Raw genomic sequence first — 24904 nt, 5'->3', positions numbered from 1 at the left:
ACACAGCTAACGTGAAAAAGGCGCTTTATTGTGATTTCTGCGTTATTTCCGCCGTGGTGTGTGTGAGTGCAGCGGCAGGAGAGCGGTGGTGTTTTTGAGATGATATACATCGCAGACTGTATTTTGTTTTAGACCTGTCTCTTCTGCGCTGTGAGTAACTCAGGGTTCAGTCCCGCCGTGAGGTTTACACCGTGTGTGTGTGTGTTTACTTCTGTCAGCTCCAGGAATCACACAATTGCTTTGGAAAGACACTAATATTATAGCGACCTCTGTTTGTAGGGTATCAGTTCAGTTATTGTTACTGAGTTTATTTCAAGAAGGAACATGTATATTTACGTGTGCTGTGTAAAAATTCATGAAGTGGCTTTTAGAATGAACACTGTAAAAGTATTCCCAAAAAACACAGTGATAATACTGGGTCTCATACTCGGATGGGAAAACATTCATTTTAACTTCATTCGAGAACTTACATTTACGTTTCGGCATAGCTGCTCGAGATGAGAGTGGGTACATGAGCTTTGCCTGACGTAAACAAGGACTACTGACGTGCACTGACCAATGAAATGTTTACAGAGAAGGTTATCGACCAATAACTATAGCTCTACAGTCAGACCGTCCAATCAGAAGATTGTAGGCTCCTTCACCACGCCCCCTTCTCACTTAAGCGAACCAATCGGAGTAGGGGAGGGCGGGACTAGTTTGTGAACGAAACTTCTCGAAGTTCTATGTAAGCTCCAGAAAAACAAAATCCCGGACGTTTGTGAAATTCCGCCCGGACGTTTTTTTAAGTCTAAAAAAGAGGACATGTCCGGGTAAAAGAGGACGTCTGGTCACCCTACATACTAATGACTAACGTTTCTCACCATTCAGGCGTAGTTTCTCAAAATAAGGACTTAGTTTCACTAGGGAGCTGATAAATAGCACCTACTATCTCATCCTTGAGAATATGAATATGAATAAATTTTTCAAAACGATGAACGCGTTTATGATTTGTGGTCAGAAATATTTCAATAATTTAATAATGAATTAGTATCTTATAACTGTGTCTTACTATCACTTAGTATCACATGAAAATGACATATAGTCACCAAATAATTACTATCTCATTATTTATGAATGGTATAATAAAAATGACAGTAGCTCATAAGCACATAATAATAGGGACACATTGCCATGTTCTTTAAAGGTGCTCTTTATTTGCCAAAGGGGGGTAGAACAGAATTGGGCTGGATACCATAGTGAAAATTGGAGAGGTGGCTGGGGGATGGGTACCACACAGTCATGCAGAGGGTAGGATTTACCTAGACACATAAGCAGAAGAACTAGGCTAACAGGGTGCAAGTAACACACATTAGTTCAACATTCCCGGTACGAAAGCCCACCCCGTTTGCATAAGGAATGCCCTGTCATGGCTTGGGGCATTAAGTGATGCAAATGGGGCAGCTGCCATGAGGCCCGACTAAACCCAAACCCTACAAAAATCCTGGCTGGTTCTGGGAACTGTGTTAAAACAAGGAATTTTGAAGAGTTCTTGGCATGCATCTATTTATAAAATCTTTTTATTCTGGTAGGTCTATGTGAGTCAAGATTGGCTGTGAAATAGTCCAGAGGTGTGAGTGACGGGGTGAGTCTGTGACCACTACACAGCTATGCTTTTCTCTCTGATGGTCCAGGTAAATAGACTATGAAGGCGCTTCCACCAGAGACTGTTCGTTTGCTCTCCAGCTCCCAAGTGATCACATCCGTCCTGAACGTGGTCAAAGAGCTGACGGAGAACTCGCTGGATGCTGGCTCTTCAAGTCTTGAAGTTAAATTGGTAAATGCTTAATGTGTAAATGGGTTTTTAACTACCATAAAGGACAAAACTGCAGCATCTTATGTCCTGTTGCTATTTTTTAATTGCAGGAGAATTATGGTTTGGACAGAATTGAAGTGCGAGACAATGGCTGTGGAATCAAAGCTGCTGATACTTCTGTTATGGCAGTTAAACATTACACGTCTAAGCTTTCCTGCCATGAAGACCTAGAGCATCTAGAAACATATGGATTTAGAGGGGAAGCACTTGCATCCATATGTGCCATTTCTGAGGTAATAATAATTGAATCTACTATACTTTTTATAATCCTTTTTCAAGCTGGAATGATATGGGCAGTTGAAAATGTAATGTGTTTTTTAGACTTTAACTGACCTAAGCTGGACACTAAGTAGAAAAAAAAAATTAAATCATTTATAAAATTATGAGTGTTTCCAAAAATGCTTTATAACGAATATAATACTTCAACTCATTCGTAAAATAAAATAAGAGTATTGTGACCCAGGGCAGCAGGTAGTCTCGCAGTCACACAGCTCCAGGGTCCTGGAGGTTGTGGGTTTGATTCCCGCTCCGGGTGACTGTCTGTGAGGAGTGTGGTGTGTTCTCCCTGTGTCTGCGTGGGTTTCCTCTGGGTGACTGTCTGTGAGGAGTGTGATGTGTTCTCCCTGTGTCTGCGTGGGTTTCCTCCGGGTGACTGTCTGTGAGGAGTGTGATGTGTTCTCCCTGTGTCTGCGTGGGTTTCCTCTGGGTGACTGTCTGTGAGGAGTGTGATGTGTTCTCCCTGTGTCTGCGTGGGTTTCCTCCGGGTGACTGTTTGTGAGGAGTGTGATGTGTTCTCCTTGTGTCTGCGTGGGTTTCCTCTGGGTGACTGTCTTTGAGGAGTGTGGTGTGTTCTCCCTGTGTCTGCGTGGGTTTCCTCCGGGTGACTGTTTGTGAGGAGTGTGATGTGTTCTCTTTGTGTCTGCGTGGGTTTCCTCCGGGTGCTCTGGTTTCCTCCCACAGTCCAAAAAAACATGGTAGGTGGATTGGCTACTTAAAAGTGTCCGTAGGTGTGAGAGTGAATGTGTGAGTGTGTGTGTCTGTGTTGCCCTGTGAAGGACTGGCGCCCTCCTCCAGGGTGTATTCCCGCCTTGCGTCCAATGATTCCAGGTAGGCTCTGGACCCTCCTGACCCTGAACTGGATAAGCGGTTAGAGATAATGAATGAATGAATATCGTGACCCGTTTGTAACTTGTAAATACTCAATTACTAAGTATTCTTTTGCAGTTCTGCCACAAAACGATACGCGATAGAGGCAGCTAATTTTCTAAAAAATGACACACTCCTATGCATGGCAAAGGCACTTTTCACCTCTATATATTCATGAAAATCTAAATGTACTATTGAAAACTTAATTGTGTTACATATACTAAATCCAATAACAACAAAAGTCTATGATCTTGAATTAAGTAGTTATAGAGACTGGCTGTGTGTATTGTTGTGTTACTGAGCTTAAAATCATATAATCTTTAATTTTATTCCAGGGTTTAAATAATTAAATTAATGTGAAACAAATAATTTATTTTGACTGACGCACAGGGGATTATTTGTTGATATAATATAGTATATATAATAATGTGAAAATGTATGTAAATTAGTGCTTCAGTTTCTCCAGTGCAGATGCAGAGAGGGAGTCAACAAAGAACTACTTAATGTGTTCATTTTTTTATAGACTAAAAGCCTTTTGGAAAACCCTCATAGAATTGACGTTCTTAAAGTTGTTTCTGTATCACTACGATTAAATGATAATGGGAAACGCACCCCTCATTTCAATTCAGCCTCAGTGTGAATCTAGAGGCATAAATGGCTTATTAAACAATGTTCAACTCACCTTTTGTGTTGTCAAACCTGTCTAACCTAATCCAGGTGACTGTTACCACTAAAACAGCTGATGATGATGTCAGCATTCAATATACCCTGGATGTCACTGGGCGTGTTACCTCACAGAAGCCATCACATCTTGGCCAGGGTAAGCATTTCTCTATTCAAATCAAGGAGTTTCACTTTTATTTAGCCTGTAATTCCTAAATAATTAAAAACAAAAAATTCTTACAGGTACATCTGTGTGTGCACTGAAATTATTCAAGAACCTTCCTGTCCGGAGACAGTATTATTCCAACTCTAAGAAGTGCAAAGAAGAGTTGAAGAAGGTCCAGGATCTACTTATGGCTTATGCAGTTATCAAGCCAGAGCTCAGGATTGTTTTTACTCACAATAAGGTATGGACACGAAACCTGCATTCTCTCCTGTTCCTATCCATTGTCAGCAGTAGGGATTTTTTACTCTTGAATTTCCTCACCTTCCTCCGGGTGCTCTGGTTTTCTCCCACAGTCCAAAAACACACATTGGTAGGTGGATTGGCGACTCCAAGGGTCAGTAAATGTCTATAAGTGTGAGTGAATGTGTGTGTGTGTCGCCCTGTAAAGGACTGGCTCCCCCTTCAGGGTGTGTTCCCGCCTTGCGCCCAATGATTCCGGGTAGGGTCCGGACCCATCGCGACCCTGAACTGGATAAGAGTTACAGACAATGAATGAATGAATGGATTTCCTTACCTATGTTTTTCTTTTATGCATTTTTCCATATATTTTGAGAAGAAATTTTCAAAACATATCAAACAGTTCGGACAAATGTCTCACAGCGATTGATGTTCAATGTTTGGTTGTATTGGTTTGGTACACCAGCACATTGAATTAGAAACCTTGCAGAGATGTCTTTTTTGATGTATATGGGTGCTTGCACTAGTGAGAGGACCCTAATTAATACCACAGGTGAATTTGGAGTTGTCCAGCTCCACAGTGTTTTACAGATGAGTTTGACTTACTTTTAGTATTGAGAATTTCCAGTTTTCAAATCACTCACTCACTCACTCACTGAAAGGTTAGGAATTGCTCTACAATTCCACAGGGGGGTGCTGTTGTGCTTCCCATCAGTGACATTTGATGTCTGTTTTTTTTTGTTAACATTCAACATTCTATAAATTTCCCTGATACAAGTGAAAAATGGTCTTGAACTATTCATAATCGTTTGTCCTGTGCTACAGGCTGTGTATGTTTTAGTAAGCACAAATATTTCTGCACTGAATATATTATGTTTCTCTCTAAACATAATCACTACTGCAACAAATCACATTGAAAAAATTTTATATTGTCACTGTCTAATTACTACATTAAAATAAACTGCAGTGTGAGTCCCTTCCTCTGTTGTACTCAGCTTTAAATACATTAGCAGTTCAGCTATATGAAATGCTTATGTTAATTTTGGACATATTTTGGGTAACACTTTAACTAAGATTGGTGACACCTACGTATGCCTTTCACTAATATACTCTATACACATCTGTTATAACAGTGACATGACTGGCTGTGGGCAAGCCTTGTAACAATGTGGTAGTGTTTTACACGTTAACGGTCGTGGTGTACACAAGAATGTAATTTCTTTTATAGTGGACATCATATCCCATAAACAGATATAATCATAAAAGTTAATATAAGCAGGCTACATGACAGCTGACAATAATTGGACTGAACATTTCATCATACTTCACTTGTAGCTTATGCATGTGTTATAGCCTTATGAACACTTCTCAACTTGAGATTCTTACAGAGGACTTTGCATGCAACAAGGTGTTTGGCCACAGGGTGGCCTCATATATCAATTAATATTCCTCCGCAACAGTTTGTAAGACTAGGGCTGACTGATTATTTATTTGATAATGTCCAGCTTCACATCACAGCCCACATTTGGCAAAAGTAGATGTCCAGAACATAATATGTATTTTTTTACCAGTTATATTTTCAGCAAAGTGAGTGATTATAAATTTATCACCGATGGATTCTCCTACTGTTTCAGCATAAATATGTTCTTTGCTTCTTTTCAACAATCAGACATCGATAACAGTCAGAGATAACATAAGAGAAAGTTGCCTGCCTAGAGATAAATTATGAGAGGAAATTTTCCACCAGCATTCATGGCTTTCCTGGAAAGCAGAGGCTGAAGTCTGGTACCCAGGCATGTTTTTACTTTGGGTTTCCATCTATGAAAACAATCCAAGTTATGCATAGTAGCCATGTGGTGCATATCATTTAATATTTGGAGCTCTGACAACAATCCTTACAACAGCCTCACAAATGAGTGGAATGAGGGTTGTCAGCTTTACCGTGCTCCAAATGCAGAGAGGAATGTGGGCACCTTAAACTGGGCTTTGTTGAACTTTAGCAGCACAGTGGTTAGACTGAGCACTAAGCCTAATCATATAAGGCTATGCCCACAGACTTAAGACTGTCACATAAGCCTAATGTAACAAACAGAGTGGGTGTGAGGTTTACTGGCTTGATTTTAACTGCAGTAGCAGATTGGTCTTATGAGATGCACTGCCATGGAAGTGTACGGTCTATGTAACAGGTGGCTATGTAAGTGATACAGAGAGAGGGTTTTGAGTGTGTACAGCTTGGTTTATGGTTTCCCCCTTCCTAACATTTTTATTCATTTTTTTTTAGATCAGGTGAGGGGCATACAGTAATTTCATCCAATCAGCACTTCCAATTGTATCTTGTGTCACAAACTTTGCACTTCGTTGAGTGTTGGGTTTCATGAGTTTTCCAAAACCTGTTTACTAGAGAGATCATTTTACACTCACCAAATTATGTATTTCATAGCAGAGCTGCGTGCTGTGGACTGAATGCTCCCCAGAAATCAACACCTTGGATATATATACTTGCTAGTGGAAGTGCCAACGACAGGCAAACACATGGGTGTGAAAATATGTGTCCATTTTGAATGTAACTACCCTCCTTACACAGATGTGCGGCTCGCGGTCATCACAGCGATGTAGGACCCGATTAAAGATTTCACGTTTATATAAGATATAAACAGTATCTTGCCATTTTGACGTTGGGAAAAAGTCCATTTTCTCTTAGTTCTCATTATATACCACAACCATGTATCACTATAATACCAGTACAGCATAAGTAAACTCAAAATAATCATTAGTTTGCTTTACAGCGCATGCCTTAGTGCCGTCATCTCCATAGATAATTAGCGAAAGCTTGCAGGCACAAAAGAGAATTAGGAAAAGTTGCTTAAACCTGCAGGCACAATGTGACCTGAGCTGCACTCTTAAACATTATAGTTCTACAAGGCTTCTTTGTTAAATCAGATGGTTCTAAAATAACCTTTTGCCTGATTAAATTGTTCTTTGCATTGTGATGGACGTCTACAGACTGATGGAGAATGTGCTGTAGATGGATCTATGTAACACTTTTCAGAAAGGGGTTCTGTATGGCACCAAAAACGTGGCATGTAGAACCTTTTTCCAAAATGTGCTCTATAGAACCATCTGTAGCACATTCTCCATCACTCAGGATGCCAAAGTACCTTCAAGTGCTCATGGTTCTATATAATGGTTTCTGTGTCTTTGTATTAGAGGTGGGCAACATAAAGATATTCTTCTTTTAATGTTTAATTTAAGTGAACGTGTAATTAACAAAGCAATAATAAGTTGTGTTTAAATGGCTTTGGTGCTGTATCAGGTTTTTTATGACAATGTTTTGTCCTCCCCTTATTCGCACTCATTGTGTTTGTTATTGTCAGGGGGAAACCATGATATTCCTTAATATTCAGAAGTGTCCAGGGGCTGGTTAATTGCTTTTCGACAGGCTCTGATTGGTGGTTAGTGTGTATGAGCACGTAATACCACAGGTGGTCTTATTTTAGGATGGGAGAAAATAGCTTGACCCGTTTTACCGTGTTGTTTCAGGCCACGATCTGGCAGAAGTCCAGAGTATCAGATCACCGGGCAGCGCTCATGGCTGTGCTCGGAGCTGCAACCACAGCCAACCTGCTCCCCGTCCAGCATCGCCAGGAGCAACCAGAGGTCAGTGACGCTCTGAGAAAACATGGACAAAGTTTTGGTTTCCAGCAAGAGTGGTAGGGGTCCAGAGCGAGAGCTCAGAAACTCGAAGATGGGGGACTGTTGTTTCACTTTTATTCTTTTTTTTTCCCCTTTATGAAAAAACAGAACGAGCAATGGTCTTACACCCATCCACTCCAGCTCTGCAAAGGGAAAAGCAAATGTTTGGACAATCAGCAAATTACTCTGAACATTGCTCTTTCCATGGAAACACTTTTAAAAAAATTCCAAATGTATCAACAGTGAAGCCTTGACATGTCATGTTGTGCTGAATTTCAATTTAAAACATTGCTGGGCTCCTGCAGAGCTGCAGAGTTCAGGGACTCATGTAACAGTTTCGTTCCGTACGGCTCTCCTGTCCCAGAAGCTGTTTTTCTTCTCCTTGCTTGTGCATTCCACAGCAATGAATTTTTGCATGAATGACTCAGCATTCTGCCCAGGTAGCCTCTTTAATAAAAAAAACAAAAACAAAACAAATCATAAAACTACTCTTTGTGCTTGTAGGCGAACGTTGGTCATGCTTCATTTTACTGTTGTATATGACCTCTACACATCCCAGTTTAATATTTATACAAACCCCATTTCTGGAAAAGTTGGGGTTGCTACGTTTGTAAGTTCTGTCAGTTTGGTCAGCCATTTTAAATCTTTATACTATTGTCAGTTAAAAAAAAGTATTAAGGGAATGACCAAATCTCAGATTCTTTGTTTTTTTTTAAAAAGCATTTTACACAATGTTCCAACTCTAGAGTAAAACACTATATTGTGAATATGATGTGAATTACCAGCACCCCTAACGGAGAGAGCATGTATACCTGTGCATTTCAGAATCTGGAGTGATTTATTGCAGGCCAGCATGAGCTGAAGAGTATGTGAAGGGAATGTATCAGAGGGACATGGCTGAGCTGGCCCTGAGCCACACCCCTACTGCGCTGGCACCAATTATACTCTCACAGGGCAACGAATGCAAGGAGAAAGCATTTGCTCACATGGCAGACTATGTCGAAGAGACATTCCTTATTATTATTTCAGCATCCCAGTAGCATCTGACTTCAGACCAGGTGTTTACGCCTGTTTACAGCGTATTCAAACACACACCAATGCAAATCTGAAGATTTAATGGTTCTCTCCCTGAGAAAAGTTGCTGCACTCTTGGTAATTGAGCTGCTGGGGAGAGCTGGTTTCTGCTTGGTCACGGCAGGTGTAATCTGCTCACTCTGCTAATCCCCCCTGACAGATGTGGAGCGTGATTTCTTGTTGTTTTTGTTTTGGAAACCCTTCTTCAGGTCAGGTCATTATATAAGCCTGTGACATTTTCCACCTCTGTTTCCTGTTGCGATAGCTGCTTCCACAGATGCTTCGGCAAAAGCCTTCCCATCTTGAAGTCCTGCTCTAAATGTAAGAAATTATCCCAGGGAATATATATTTCAATTATACAGTAAGTCAACATTGTAGTCATTTTTTTTTTCAATTCCAGCATTAGGACTGAATACAGATCCAGGCATGGTTGGAAGGGAAGTTATTGTTATACCTTCTGTTTTCAAACAATAGTTTTTCAAGAGAGGCAAAAAGATAGCTTTCTTTTTCACTATTGGGAGATCATCATTCATAAAACATATAATATAATCTTCAGGGAATGAAGGAATGAAGGGGACGTAACTCAGAATGATGGAAGGTGTATATATATATATATATATATATATATATATATATATATATATATATATATATATATATATATACCACATACTGTGGTAACTTGTGAATCCAAAATAAAGAGATAACTATTCCTGATTCCTCTTGTAACCAAGAGAAGTAATCCTCTCTTCTGACAAGTGGTTATTGAAAAAGGCATGTGTTCACCCAAATCAAACGTGAACAAAGATGTCAAAATAATTTAATATTATATACAGTGTAGGCTCCAATAAAGCTTATTCCTGTCAAATTAATTTGAATCAAGAAATTTAATTTGGAGAGTGATTTGATAAGTTGTAATTGCTTTACCTTTTGTTTCTTTTGCATAAGCATTACTTCTTCTCATTTTATCAGTATGTTTTACTTTTGCTGGTCGTATGGCAGAGTAGGCAGCATGTAGTTGCTCTATAGCCTGGGGCCAGTGCCTTTCCATGAGATACTAGCACCTCTTACATACAACTACATATTAGCGTTGTGTGTATTTTAGTTATTACATATTATTATTATTGATATTAATTATTAGATTTAAGACAAAGATGGAATCCAGTTTTATTTTAAAAATAACATTATCGTTATAATACGTTTTTGTTTTTTTGCCATTAATGATGGCCATAGCAAGGTTTGTTTTGGTGATTGTAAAAAATCTTTGATTTGATTTAGTGTCTTACTATTGGCATAATCCAGATACACACCTCTATTCCATAGTGACATATTCAGGAGGTGAAATGGGATTTAAATAATAAACCTGTAAAAAGGAGGAGTGTTTTATTTTTTTCTATGTATTCTTATAACAACTTTACAACTGTCCTGTTTTTTTTTTTTAATGCTGTAGTTTGTGTATTTTTATGACTGAATTACTTACCTTCAGTGGTAATTTTGGCAAATATTTCGAATGATCTAAGGTCAGTTTTTGCATTGAGGAAATAAGTTTTTGTTCTGTGTCATTGTGCTTTCCCAATGATGTGAATCAAATTTCATTGCCAAGGATTGCGTTGGCAGTGTGGCCCACATCCTGTTGTCCTTGAAAAATGAACTCTATTCAGTCGGCGAAACTCGAGGGACAGGGTCACCTGTGCCACACTAATTGACAAATGTTGTAATAACAAAGTGTATATAACAGAAAGGCTTATTGTGGAGGTCACAATACCAGCAATTACAGTATGAATAAAACGCGAATTAAAAAAGGCCTCTTGGTAGCCAACAGCTGCGATCGTTAATTCATAGTTCTGCACCCAAAAGAGCCCCACTATAGGAGTCATTTGGAACAGTTTCTCATCTCAACACTTTCCTGGTGTGTAACTGCATTGTGCCAAGAGTGCTGTTTTCACTGCAGCCTGTAGTAGCCTGGCAAGTGCCTAGTTACGTGATGACAAATGTGTTCTGACTGGCCAGTGAAATTGTAATTAGGCCCTGAGATTGGGTCAGAGGCTCAACAGGGTGTAATTTTGTTTGTTTGGAAAAAGTTCATGCGGGCCTTAATATGCACTAACAATTTACAAATATGGTAAATGTCAAGAGGGAAGAGTGGGAAGATTCTAACTTTGAAAATGTGTGCAGTGTTGTCAATCGAAGGTGCTTGAAGGCATTCAGTTTCCATTATATTTTTATTTAAACATACTTGAGAACTCACTGGCCCTAAGCTACAAGGAAACATAAGCAGCTCCTGCTGGCCACAGACTCCACTGTGAAGTTTAAAAATGATCTTTTGATACACCGAACCCTGAAATTACATAAACTAACCCATCTTTATTTTTCTACAGATTGCCATTGAGGGATACTTTCCTAAACCAAATTCTGATCTTAACTCTACAAGCTCCAACACCTCAGACAAGACTTACATCTTTGTGAACAGTCGACCTGTTTATCACAAAGACATCCTGAAGGTTTGCTCAGATGTTTTCAATTCATCCTGTAAAATAGAATTGATGCAGATGTTTAATAATAAATACATTGTGCTGGATTTACTTACGAGGGCGGCACGGTGGCGCAGCAGGTAGTGTCGCAGTCACACAGCTCCAGGGGCCTGGAGGTTGTGGGTTCGATTCCTGCTCCGGGTGACTGTCTGTGAGGAGTGTGGTGTGTTCTCTCTGTGTCTGCGTGGGTTTCCTCCGGGTGCTCCGGTTTCCTCCCACAGTCCAAAAACACACGTTGGTAGGTGGATTGGCGACTCAAAAGTGTCCGTAGGTGTGAGTGTGTGTCTGTGTTGCCCTGTGAAGGACTGGTGCCCCCTCCAGGGTGTATTCCCGCCTTGCGCCCAATGATTCCAGGTAGGCTCTGGACCCACCGCGACCCTGAACTGGATAAGGGTTACAGATAATGAATGAATGAATGGATTTACTTACTGTCTTTGTGTGTTCCAGTTTAACTCTTCAATCTGTCAATCTGTTAATAAAGAAAAAAAATTACCAAACTGTCCAAATTGTACACAACATTGACTCAAAACTGCAACTGCATAGTGCTGAAATATGTAATGTCCCTTTCTGGTATTTGCACTGTATATGTAAAAGGAGTTTAAGGAGGTATGAAACATGATAAGTTAGTGAAAATACCCTTAATAATAATTTAATCTGCTTTACTCTGCAGCTTGTCAAACAATATTACGCTAATGCAGCTCATTCTAACAACGAATCAGCCAGCCGCCGATTTCCTATCTTAATGATGAACATCATGGTCCCAGCTTCAAGTGTGGATGTGAATCTAACGCCTGACAAAACTCAAGTGATGTTACAGAACAAGGTATACCTCTTCTACATTATGTTCTGGATTCAGTATTCAGTATTCAGTTGTTATAATTGGTAGACTGCTGTGTTGTTCTTTCCAGGATGCAGCACTGTTAGCAGTGGAGACAGTGCTGATCTCTTTGTATGGTTCTTATTCTGTTGGTAATGACCACCAAACATTAGGAGAGGGACAAACTTATTCTGAAGCTGATCACAGTCCCCAGAAATTACCTGTAGTTGAAAGCATGAAAGAGCCCAGTAGAGTTTCTGAAGATGTCGTAGCTCAGACTAGCATGGACTGCCTTATGGAGTCTCAACCTGTGATGCCAGAACATTCCTCCATGAACACTAAGGAAAAAAACAGTGAGACATCTTTGCCAGGCACTGCCAACACAAGCTCTTCATCATCCTCAGAGGACTGGATAATCAACAAGAGTTTGAGCGATTTAGACAGTGTTAACTTCTCTTTGTTTGCTGACAAAGTTTCACTGAACTCTACAGTTGACCCAGAGCGCATCTTTACCTCAAAAGATGATGATGATGATGTAGACCACGGGGACAAGATAACTCCTGAAAGCTGGGCCATGGGTAGGGCTTTCACAGATAAAATCACAGGGAAGTGTCTTGAACCTGTGAAGCTCCATTTGCCGGAAGCCCATCAAGACTTCGAAGGAGCACCAGACCCCAAAAGTAAGAGCAGCAGTCCAACAAAGAGACCCTCGAACGTGATCATGGAGAAAATGGCCAAGCTGACAGCGTATGACCTGATCAGCAGCCGCTCTGTACGCCAGCCCCTGTCCGCCTTCGCCCTGTTTGAGCAGGACACCAGATCGTCCATCCTCCAGGAGAACCCCCGGGCCAGTCTACAGGATGTCACTTCTGCTGTGAAAGAGAGATGGGAAAGCCTCAGGGAGGAAGAAAGAAAGAAGTAAGTTTCCAGATTTCACTCCCTCAGCAGCCGTTTCCAGTTGCTGTGATTCACTCTCTTGGTTTAGGGGGGGAAAAAAAGGTGGTGGTGGTGGTGGGGGGGGTGAGGGAATAGACCTGCCACTTGCATGTATAAAATATGGTGTGGAAAGTCTGCTTGACTTGTTCATGTTGCTGTCCAAAGGAAGCGTGGATGATATGAACTATGTTTGTGTTTTCCAGACAACTGTGTTTGATTACTTGGTTTGCAGGTCGATACTATTTTCCGCTGTAAAAGTGGTATTCTGGATTCTGAAGAATGCCATGGCATATTTTTATCACCACAGGATCCAGACTAGGTCATGATGATAAACTTGCAATATTTCTTTCCATTCTAGAAAATGTGAATATCTTTTATTATTGTCTGTTTATTTTTTACGTTTGTTGAGAGGTAACGCTTCTATAATTTAGTTTCCACTCAAAACATCCATTAGCCATATATATATTTCAGTGATATTTCCGATTAATTTGACATATGAAAGGAAGAAATCATAGGCAATGGAATACACATACTTCTTTAATTAAATACGCTTTCTTTTTTTCCCTAATACTAAAAACTAAACAATCATGCAGGGCACAACATATTGTTCTTCTTAAGTCAACAACTTCTTTTTATTTTTATTATTATTATTTTAATTAATATTCCTGAGTGGAATTTAAATTCATGATTGACTTAGGTACTAGATCTCAGCAGTGTGTATCTTGCATTTTCTTTTCTTAATGACTAGTCTAATTATAATGTCATAAACAGCCCTCTAAAGTCATTAGTATATAACAAGATCCAAATAACCTTTTACAGGCCAGTAAATGTGTACATAAATCCTGATATGTTTTGATCTTCATGATCCTTGGACTACAGGCATTGTGAAACAAGACCATTAGTTCTTTCAGAAACAGTCGCCTCAGCCCCCCCCTTCCAAAAAATATTAATCCAAATTATTTTAATTAAATGGATGGAAAATGCATATCAGCACTGCCAGGTATACAAGGGTGTATGGAAAAAGACATCTATTTAAAAAGCATTACTGCTTTCTTCAGTACAAAATGAGCCTGAGCTAATGCTTGGCTCATTTTTCTGCCACCGTCAAGTGGCACAGACTTCTAAGAATTGCATTTACATGAAGTCATGTTGCATGGGCTCATCACATATGGACCTGCTGTGCTAAGGGATTTGAGATTATTATCATGGATGTTCAGGGGGGCAAGGGTTCAGAGCCACTCCCTCTCACACACACACACACATTATATTTTGGTTTGGTCAGATAAAAATACTGGCTTTCTTCCAGCCCCTCTATACAAACTTGGTTCCCATCCAAAGTATCCATGCCAAGCGAGCGCCCAATGCTTATTGCACAGTTTATGTGCATTTGATCGCCATTATGAATTCCAGTCTCGAAATGCAAGTAGCACTGCCTTTATGGGTCTTTATTTCATCGCATACGTGTAATCATGTCAAGAGGAGGACAGAACTTTGTTTCTCAAGCTTTCTCTCTAGTATCTGCATGCTTCATTGGTGTGTTCATACCAACATGATCCTGGATGAGCTACATTCATTATTCATTATTATCCCAGTGAAGGATATTCAGCATGCCTGCTGTCGACCATAATGATCTCTCACCTGGAATCTGATCTCATAACATGCTTGACTTTAATAGTGCACCGCACCGCTGTAACTTCTAAATATAAAAATAGTGTGCTTAAGGTCACTTAAATGCATTAGAAAAATAGAGCGTAATTAATTTTTTGGGGAAGACAGAAATCAAGACACAGAAAATGTCTAGTCGTAACCAACCTGTGAGTATTTGTACCTGTCTGTCACTGAATCCAGAGTCCTGCCATCATATGGATATTTATATGCATCCAGTTACCTTTAAAGGTCTGTAAAAATACCTCTGGTTAATTACACCGCACCAAAACATGAATTTTGCCAAATCCATAGATCCCAGTATTAATTTCTGGTTTCCTAGTAGGGTTGTAACAATCACAAAATTGTTTGTTTCAGCAAAATGAAGAAAGGGTTGAAATCCTAAACTATGTAAAAAAGGTCACCTCTCCTAGTAATGCTTTGTCCCAATTAATGAACCAAGGTCCAGTTAAAGTCATTAAAATCTGCTGGTGTAAATAAGTTAAAGGCAAAGCACCACTTAATGGACCTCCATGAATATTTCACATTATTGTAGTTACTGACATATATAAGTATGAATTAAAATGAAAATAGCTGCTTAATTTGCTTTAAAACTGACAATTTTATTAAACTGACGGAAAAACCCGAGCTCGCTACGGAAACTCTTGAACGCAACCGTGACGTCACTGGTGGACAACAGCTGAACAACGCCGCGGTAAAACACCGTTATGACTGACTGTTATGACAGTATCTAGCTAAATAACCAACATTATTCATGACAATAGCCGAGCAATAAGCTAAACTCAAATGTAGAGGTACCGTTATTCTTGTAAATGTGATCGAAGTCGAACTCGAATTCATCCGACACTATAAACCTCCGTAATGCAGCTACGTAGCCGAGTATAATCTGAGACACCGAGCTTAGCGAGTCAAGCTAACGTTAACTAACACCAACTAAAACAGGCGAAGTGAGTGTCCTTACCCTGTTTACCTCCATGTTACAGAGGCTCTTGAACACCTTTCGTTGGTGTCCTTACATGCCCATATTGTTGGAAAAGCGCCAGTGAAATGAGCTACAGATAACGGAGTGAGCGGATGGTCCTTTCCAAAGTGCCCGTTTAAAGTTGACAAACTTAGTCCATTTTCTGGATATTTTGGGATCTTTGGGCCATTTGTTCACAGATGTCCCACTGTACATTGAATGATTGCAGCCAAAAACAACACACCTTTTCACCATTTTGCATTAAATTAAGTGCAGCTTCTAGAGTTGTTGTCCACCATCTACGTCACAGGCAAGACGCCTATTAGAGTTTCCCAACTCTATGTCATGGGTCATGGGGGGGGGGGGGGGGACCAACGGTCTTTTAAACCTTATTCCTTCAATTAGTAAGAAATAACATGTTTTCTGACTCTCAATAAACACAAGTAAGGAACTCAAATTCCACTGTATTTATTTGTTTGACACTTTCATATCGCTGGTGCTGGTGCTTTTAAAGTTTCATTGCATTTCCTTGTCAGTGGGAGAGATACATATTTATAGTGTCCTGTTTTCTTTTCTAGTGCAAAGATATCTTATATATAACAACCTTTTAGCACCACAGAGACTGTTGTGCTCTTTTGTTGTTGTTTTTTTAATTGAATTTAACATGGATTACTGCATTTGACATATACACCGTTTTTCACTACCTTTTCCACCTCATCATATGATGACCAAGGTGACAGGATGCCAGGTGAACTGCGCACAGTTAATTGGCAAAGGATTCCCAGGGAACCTCATTTAAACAGGCATTGTTTTTCACTTTAGTGACTCTTTGTGGCTTTCTCTCCCTCCGCTTATGTTCAGGTAGCAGATGTTTTTTTTAGCTTGGCAGGTTCTGTACCATTTTGTACACAGTGATTTATTGTGTGTCCCTGGGAGCCACAAGAGGAAATTAAATCAGCGTTCCTTATGTGCTTTGAGAATATTTAATTAGTCACAGCTATTGACCTCTTTGCTACAGTTACTCTCTAGTTTACAGAGTATATATGTTTGAGATATCCATGTCTCAGACTATGTGTTTAATGACATTATAATTTATAGAAATTGAATCCATGTTATCAAACCAGTGTGACAGCACATGGCAGAATATGTGGCATTGCTGCCAAACACAGCTCCAGGTTCTCAGGATCCTGAGTTATGTAATGGTCTTATACACAGTGCTGTACGAAAAATGAACAAAATGGTCACATAGCTAAGATCTGTCATCCTGAGCCCTGAATTTTGTCCAGTTTTAATTCCATTTTTAGCATCTCATGGACCTAGCTTGTAGCTCACTTAATCTGTTATTCACATGGAGCTTTGTGTTAATACAAATATATAATAAGTAAAGTAAGTAAAGCCTTCTGTCCTCTCTTGCCTCAGGTATGAAGAGAAGGCCCAGAAATCTGAACGCTCCTACAATGAACAAAAGAAGCGGGCATCGGCAGGTGGAGGCCCTGGACATACAGATCTGCAGGAGCAGAGTGCTGACTCCTCAATGAACAAGGCACGGGGCATAAAGCGTAAAGCACCACTCTCCAACCAGCAGATACTGGACAAGCTCTTTTCTTCTCAACAAGTGAGCAAGAAGAGCCCCTCAAAATTGTCCAGGCCTCTGCCGTTTAGCCTACCTGCCCTCAGGCACAAGCTAATGCCCAAACTCCCCTCCTGCCCCAGCAGCTCCAGCATGCAGGGCCTCAGGCTTGTAAACCGATTGGCTTCTCACTGCGCCTGGGTCGTTTTATGTGGTAGAAAGCTTATGTTGTTAAATCCATTTCGGGTGGAGGAAACCTTGCTGTTTAAGAGACTTCTGGAGAATAATATACTTCCAACAGCGAGCCTGCAGACCCCTATACAGTTAACAGATGGGTAGTGTATCGCTTCATTTTCTCACCTAATGACAACAGTTTGGATCGAAGCAAAATGTTGATTTCAACTCAGTGACATTTACGGTGTATTCAGACTTGTAGTTCGGTTCCCTTTGTCCGGACCAAACGAGAAAATGATACGTTTATACATTTTAGTCCTGGTTTGGTTCAAGTTCACGCTGACATTTTTACAATCAAACCTAAGTAAGGAATAAAGTGACAGATGATGCACGTATGACATTTATGTTGCAAGGCCTTCGTCGTATTATTCGGCTGGGCTTAAAGCACTGATCAGTGGTGTGTGTTTACCAGGAGGGAATAGTTTTACCAACTGGGGATACAGCATGAGATGGTAAAATGGAAAAAAGAGTCAAAACAGCACCAGAAATTCCTCCAATGTCTGAACCAAAGAGGGTCTGCCACAGACCCCCCGTTTATTGCACTCTGTTTCTTGACAGTGCAATTATTTTTGGACATCATAATCTGTGTTTAGTTCATTTAAATGCCTTTGGTTCAAATTGTGTTCACACTTGAAACAAACCGCACCAAGAGTTAGTTTAAAAACAGACACGCTTGTTTGGTGTGCACCTGAATTCGAAAGGGAGCATTCACACTTAGGCTAACCAGCCGCACCAGGGTTCGTTTTAATCCAACCAAAACTCACCAGTCTGAACACCCTGAACGATATTGTGTGCAGTTGAGTAAGAACTGGATATTTTTAATAGATTTTGTACTTGTTTTATATTCATAATTCCTTGCTTACCTGTTATTTAATGCATTCCCTGTGCAGTCTCCTTGGCGGCACTGAGTACATGGAAATTCTGACCAGTATGCAGAAGAGCAGTCCATCTTTACATGGTGAAATTTACTTTACGGATCCCAGGCTTGTGGCCAATGGATTTCAAATCAGACTCTTTCCAGGTAATGCTCCTTTCTGTAGATACAGATTTATTGCTCGATTATTCACCATTTTGTAGTTCACCCGTGGCAACCAGGCAGGCTCTGTGTCTAATTCTGTTTTGCATAGTAAATATTAATGCCATTTTCCTGTGTTTTAAATTATGGGGTTTCTAAGTAGCCACACAACTATGGACAATGACAAACAAAATAATATAACATTATTTGTCACTGGGAGGCAGCAATCTTTGTAATTATTCTTAATTCTTTTAATTCATAGGTCTCTGTAACATTGGTAGCTTCCATTTGAGTTCAAAAGTTTAAGGAAATTTCAGCCACATTAAGGATCACAGTTTGCTGTAATTTAAACCCAACCTGTTTGTATAATCTATGGAACGTCGACCCTATCCTGAGCGTTAAATCACAAGCATCAGCTATTAATATTATTAATGAACATCAGTTACAGGGATTTAAAACCCACCAGCATTGGGCAGTTGAGCCGTAGGAGTCTGTTCTTTGAAAGTGAACTCCATCCAGTGTGTTTGTATAAGATTGGGTGGTTTCTCCGAATGCAAACAAATACTTATACATTCCCATATTAAAATATTGCTTGTCAAACCTTTTTTTCTTGTAGTTTTTCTAAAGTCCATAAGTTCAGTGACGTTATTCGCTCCTGATAATGCTTGCAGTTAGATCACTATTAATTAATTATTATTAATGATTCCCTAAATCGTTGCCATTGTTCTTGTCGTATACAGCTGTGCTAGAAATACAGGAACACAGAGTAGCATTCCTTGATCCAGAAAAAGGGGTGTTTATTATTATTCCTAAGGTCATGCTGTTTAAAGGTCTCAAGGATTGTCCAGTTTGATTTAACAAAGGTTGAGCCCACTGGACATCATTAATGCCATAGTTCACAAATCATTTAGAAATGTCAAACATAACGGCTTGAATAACAGGATTATGGTCAATTATTTCTGTCAGTTGCTGTGTCGGTTTTGGATTAGTGAAAAATTAAAGAAATGTCCCGTTCTTATTGAAGTATTTATTTCCAAATACTCATCAGGTGCTAAAGAACAGGCAGTATACGCCGCTCTCAAAAGCATTACTTGAGAGAATGCATCATTGAGAGAATATTAATAAAATAGACAACGCAAACAGGATATCATTGCAAAAAAAAAAATCATACACTGCCACAATTTAAAAGAAAAATTCTCTTGTAGTGTGACAGCTTTAAGAGATTGCTAATGATTTGTTGTTGCACGTTTGTAACATTTTGACTCCTTTTTAATGCCTGACTGCTGTGAGAAGCCAGTCATTTTAATCAGGAGTTATGTCATTGCATATTTTCATAATTGGCCCCATAACTAAGCCAAGAAAGTTCCTTGTGGATTGGACATTGTCCTTGAATCCGTTTATTTAATTAATTTTTTAAATGTGCTATGAGTTGCCATCACTCTCATATACACATACTAGATTATATTCTTATTCTTGTTCATAGTTCCTTTGACCTTATTTCTCCTTGTGGTTTTGGAGTGGCCATGAGCCATGAATGCCTGGACCTGCTGGTTTGTGTGCTGTCTTGGTGCTGGTATGGGTCATTTTGGTTTACGTTGGCCAGTGGCCAAAGCCTGTGCCCAACTCAGTGGGCTTGTACCATAGTGGAGTCTGCCCTTTAAAAATGAAGAGATTTCTTAAACCCAAGCCAAGCTCCTGAATAGGTGTTTTAACCAGATCACATTGCCTTCCAAAACTGTTTGGTAACAAACTGTACTTGTGCATGTGAGAGACAAAAAAAGCAAAGAAAACAGTGTTTGTTTGCCATAAATTATAGTTTTAACAGCGCAGAATTATTTGCCTTGCATGTGTGAGATTAAAGGCTAAGCACCAGCTCTATGAAAGTGTCATAAAGTGGAATTTGAGTTCTTAACTTGTGTTTATTGATAGTTAGAAAACATGTTGTTTCTTACTAATTCAAGGAATAAGGTTTAAAAGACCATTGGTCCCCCCCCCCCCCCCCCCAACGGTGTTCGGAAACTCTAATAGGCGTCTTGCCTGTGACGTAGATGGTGGACAACAACTCTAGAAGCTGCACTTAATTTAATGCAAATTGATGAAAAGGTGTGTTGTTTTTGGCTGCAATCATTCAATGTACAGTGGGACATTTGTGAACAAATGGCCCAAAGATCCCAAAATATCCAGAAAATGGACTAAATTTGTCAACTTTAAATGGGCACTTTGGAAAGGACCATCCGCTCACTCCGTTATCTGTAGCTCATTTCACTGGCGCTTTTCCAACAATATGGGCATGTAAGGACACCAACGAAAGGTGTTCAAGAGCCTCTGTAACATGGAGGTAAACAGGGTAAGGACACTCACTTCGCCTGTTTTAGTTGGTGTTAGTTAACGTTAGCTTGACTCGCTAAACTCGGTGGCTCAGATTATACTCGGCTACGTAGCTGCGTTACGGAGGTTTATAGTGTCGGATGAATTCGACTTCGATCACATTTACAAGAATAACGGTACCTCTAAATTTGAGTTTAGCTTATTGCTAGGCTATTGTCATGAATAATGTTGGTTATTTAGCTAGATACTGTCATAACAGTCAGTCATAACGGTGTTTTACTGCGGCGTTGTTCAGCTGTTGTCCACCAGTGACGTCACGGCTGTGTTCAAGAATTTCCGTAGAGAGCTCGGGTTTTTCCGTCAGTTTAATAAAATTGTCAGTTTTAAAGCAAATTAAGCTGCTATTTTCATTTTAATTCATACTTATATCTGTCAGTAACTACAATAATGTGGAATATTCATGGAGGTCCATTAAGTGGTGCTAAGCCTTTAAAGCCAAAACACCAAAACATAATTTGTGCTGATGTTCAAACTGATTAGCGCTTAAATCTTTCTGGTGTGTAATGAAGTACAAAATATGATCAAAGGTATTGATAACAGCATACATTTTTTCTTAATTGAAAAAATAACAGTGAAGTAATGGACATGTATAACGTACTGATACATAATCTTACAAAAATAAGATGCCACACTTTCTACTAATTCATTTCTAAACAAAGCAGCTATTATAAGTAGAATATTTTTTTTCAGTAATGTGTCCATCAATTTGTTGTTTTCTGCACCTACTTTCACTTTTACTTTTGCATCCTTCCAATATCACAGCTGCGTCTTCCAACAAACTGTTCCCCTTAGATCTGTACTCATTTATCTCAGTTAAGCTTCATTTGGATTTCTGCCCACCCTTCTGCTTAAATCAATGGTTCTAAGATGACGTGTAGCTGTCAAGAAGCTATTACAGGGAAATGGAAATTCACAAAAAGGTTTTATGGGATTAATAGTCTAAATTTCAGAATGTGATAAATGGGGTCATGACAAACAGATAATGCAACCAACTTCTAAGACTGCACTTTAGGGACATGGGCATAAATATTTTTCTGAAAGTCTGCTGTAGAGAATGGAGGCTGCATTAAAGGCCAAAGTGTGAACCCACTAAACATTCAGGGGGAAAAAAAAGGTTTTGTTCTGCCAGCTTGCACAGGACTGCATATAGGCTTTGTATTTAGTAGTCAGTTGTTCGTAATACAGTAGCTACATCTGTTTAAGACATTTCTTTGCATTGGATCTAACCGCACCGAAATCCTTGTCATAAGCAGAGAGTGTGTTTTTTACTTCTTGATATCCTTTCCGTGCATTTATTCTAGTGCAGATATCTTCATTGTGATGTTTCTAGGGAAAAGAAATCATCTCTAAATCATCTGCTGAAAGCCTCCTCCACCTTCGTGGTTCTTTCCAGTGACGTTGTAATAGTCATTTAGTGCTTAATTTGGTGCTGTGCCCGTTTGCCTTGGTCTCTGACCAGAGTGTAAATCAAAATATTTATTTATTATTCTTTCCTGGAGAAAGTTGTACCTAGAGTATATTAATCCTCGCTCGCTGCTTTCTTGGCCAGGTTCCTCCTCCAGGGGGAAGTGTGTTGAAGTGACAGGTATGGCTGACTGCATGCCTTTCTACGGCATTGCTGACCTGAGGGAGATCCTGACGGCAGTGAGGGACCGGAACGCGGAGACCGTACAGCAATGCAGGCCCCTCAAAGTCTCAAACTACCTAGAGGTGGGAAACGCCCCCCAGAGGTTATAGTTTGCATAAAAAAATAGTCAAAAATGTGCTTTTTGTTTGATTTGAGTTCAGTTAAAAAAACGTTTATTGTAATGTTAATTCCACACAAGTGTGGTTTTGAAGAACTTCACTGACGTGTACATCACCTCACTCGAGGGGAACTGCAGTTACAAATGCATAACAAATATGGACTATAATTTAGACAGACAATCAACAGTCTAGGGTTTAGAACAAACGTAACTATTGGCTCACAGTATAAAAAAATCTATTTCTTTCAGTACACGATTATTCTAAGTACTGAAGTATTTCGACTGGTTCCTTGAAATATTTCAACCTCCCACCGTGTTTTTTATGGTGCTTTGCAAAATGTAAATAAATAATTAAAGGGATAATTTTACACATTTTTCTCCAAATTAAGCAAATCAGCTACATGTCTAAGGTATGCTAATGTAGTTACCAATCATTGGAGCTTATATTGTAAATTCACATCACAATATGATGCTATCCTTAAACCACACCAATTAAGTAAACTTAAAAAAACCTGCTTTTGGTGTTTTGAGTTACGCAGTGTTTCTTTAAAAATGGACATGACAGCTGCTTGACTTCTACATAGTTTACTTCTAAGCTGCGTTAGCCTCTTGGAAACAGAGGCAGTGACATACAGAAACTTTGAACACCAAACATATCTTGGCTGAATGATGGCATTTGGAGAATGGGGGGGAAAAAAGTGTAGATTTTTATGAGGAAAATCAGTTTTACAGAGATTTAGTCTGTTGCAGATCAGGGGACTGCCTTGACACTTATGATCTCTCTCCCTTTCTCTCTCTCCTCTAAGGGGGAAGCTGTGAGACTGGCCAGGCAGTTGCCCTTAAACTTATCTCATGAAGACATCACAAACACACTGTCTCGAATGAAACAGGAGCTCGAAGAGAAGCAAGATGTCTGTCTTCACGGGCGCCCATTTTTCCATTGCCTGGTTGATGTTCCTGAAACTGAGCAGGAAGCTCTCAAAGTCATGTCTGACATAAGCTGAATATTTAGAATTGAACACGTCTATGGACTTGTTCCACTTCTGAGTACTTTGTAATGATATCTTCCCAGTGCGTTATTTTTTATTGCAGGTTATTAGTAATGTAGATTTAAACCCAACATTAAAATGTCAGCTGGATATATCTGTATTAAAGTCATGTATTTGAACAAGGGAACAATCCTTTTGGTTTCTACGTGAGAAAAAATTTGTTTTTTCTCATAAAGAGCGAATGTCTTTTGCCCAATGTAAAACATGTATTCATGAACACCTGAGATAAAAGAAAACTCAAGTGTGGATACGGCACTGTGTGAGAATTATGGTCTGTTACATATTCAGCGAAATATCGCAAGCTCCCTGGTTTGTATGATAAGTGATAGAACACCTAATAATGTTTCCTTCCTGGGCTTACACTAATAAACAATGTTTTATTATGTGAAATGACATCAGCAGGTTATCTTGGCTCACAGCATTAGAGGGCCACTTCCGTCCCAAATTGCACTTTTACACTCAACAGTTATATTTTACTTTTTTACACGCAATAGTGAGCTCAGCGGTTTGTTGGTCGAAACCAGATTCAGTGTGAGTCTGCACCCGCTGAGAGCTGTGATTGTTTGAACACATGCCAGATATACAGTGCAAGCATGCTTATCTCCCATAATGCCTTAGGCTCTTCCATCTCTGCTAGGAAACTCAGCAAAAGGAATCGGTGCTGAAGTGCATGAGGGATTCCTGACTTCATGAAATGATGACCTTAATTGCTCCCAATGCAGAATGTTGCCCAAGTACAGTACAGGGAAACAAACCTTTACTCACTTCTTATAGCTGAGTTGGATGTGATATCAAGGTCTTTAATTTAGTATCATGCCTCATTATGCCAAAGCTAATAGAGCTAAAAGTATGTGGAAACCTGAACATTCATTCATTCATTGTCTGTAACTGCTTAAACAGTTCAGGGTTGTGATGAGTCCGGAGCCTACCCGCAATGACTGCAAGGCGAGAAACACACTCCCATATTTACTCACACACTCACACCTACGGATACTTTTGAGTAGCCAATCCACCTACCACTGGGGGACTCTAACCCACAACCCCAGGTCCCTGTAGCTGTGTAACAGCGACGCTTACTCGTGCCACCGTGACGCTCTGAAACCTGGATATAAAACTATGGCCATTAAAATGTGGCTGGGTTCCTAAATTTGCTGATAGT

At 39.7% G+C, this 24904-nt stretch overlaps 1 protein-coding gene across 3 annotated transcripts; it reads left to right on the top strand.

The window, feature by feature from the left end:
• Positions 1-19: 19 nt before the first annotated feature.
• On the top strand, positions 20-24904 carry pms1 (PMS1 homolog 1, mismatch repair system component). 3 transcript variants are annotated; one of them, XM_066686573.1, is made up of 14 exons: positions 29-150; positions 1572-1624; positions 1726-1816; positions 1906-2088; positions 3719-3821; positions 3908-4071; positions 7608-7724; positions 11213-11335; positions 12036-12188; positions 12274-13100; positions 17164-17649; positions 18439-18569; positions 22501-22661; positions 23503-24904. In XM_066686573.1, exons 4-14 carry the CDS (start codon positions 1978-1980, stop codon positions 23698-23700), a joined length of 2574 nt encoding a protein of 857 aa, XP_066542670.1. In that variant the 5' UTR covers positions 29-150; positions 1572-1624; positions 1726-1816; positions 1906-1977; the 3' UTR covers positions 23701-24904. The 3 variants fall into 3 exon arrangements, with proteins under 3 accessions (XP_066542668.1, XP_066542669.1, XP_066542670.1); XM_066686571.1 differs by lacking the exon at positions 1572-1624 and having other exon boundaries at positions 20-150; positions 1674-1816; XM_066686572.1 differs by having other exon boundaries at positions 21-150; positions 1572-1816.

This window comes from Hoplias malabaricus, chromosome 12 (assembly GCF_029633855.1).
Source record: "Hoplias malabaricus isolate fHopMal1 chromosome 12, fHopMal1.hap1, whole genome shotgun sequence".
Taxonomy (NCBI): Eukaryota; Metazoa; Chordata; class Actinopteri; order Characiformes; family Erythrinidae; genus Hoplias; species Hoplias malabaricus.
Note: the sequence above shows the minus strand (reverse complement) of the source record. Positions and strands in the feature narration are given on the sequence as shown.

Bases quoted from the DNA above. Each gene is read 5' to 3' on its own strand.
- pms1 (XM_066686571.1), top strand. From the start codon at position 1,685: ATGAAGGCGCTTCCACCAGAGACTGTTCGTTTGCTCTCCAGCTCCCAA. The intron at 7,725-11,212 runs GTCAGTGACGCT...ATTTTTCTACAG, and splicing joins ATCGCCAGGAGCAACCAGAG to ATTGCCATTGAGGGATACTT. The intron at 18,570-22,500 runs GTAATGCTCCTT...TTTCTTGGCCAG, and splicing joins TCAAATCAGACTCTTTCCAG to GTTCCTCCTCCAGGGGGAAG.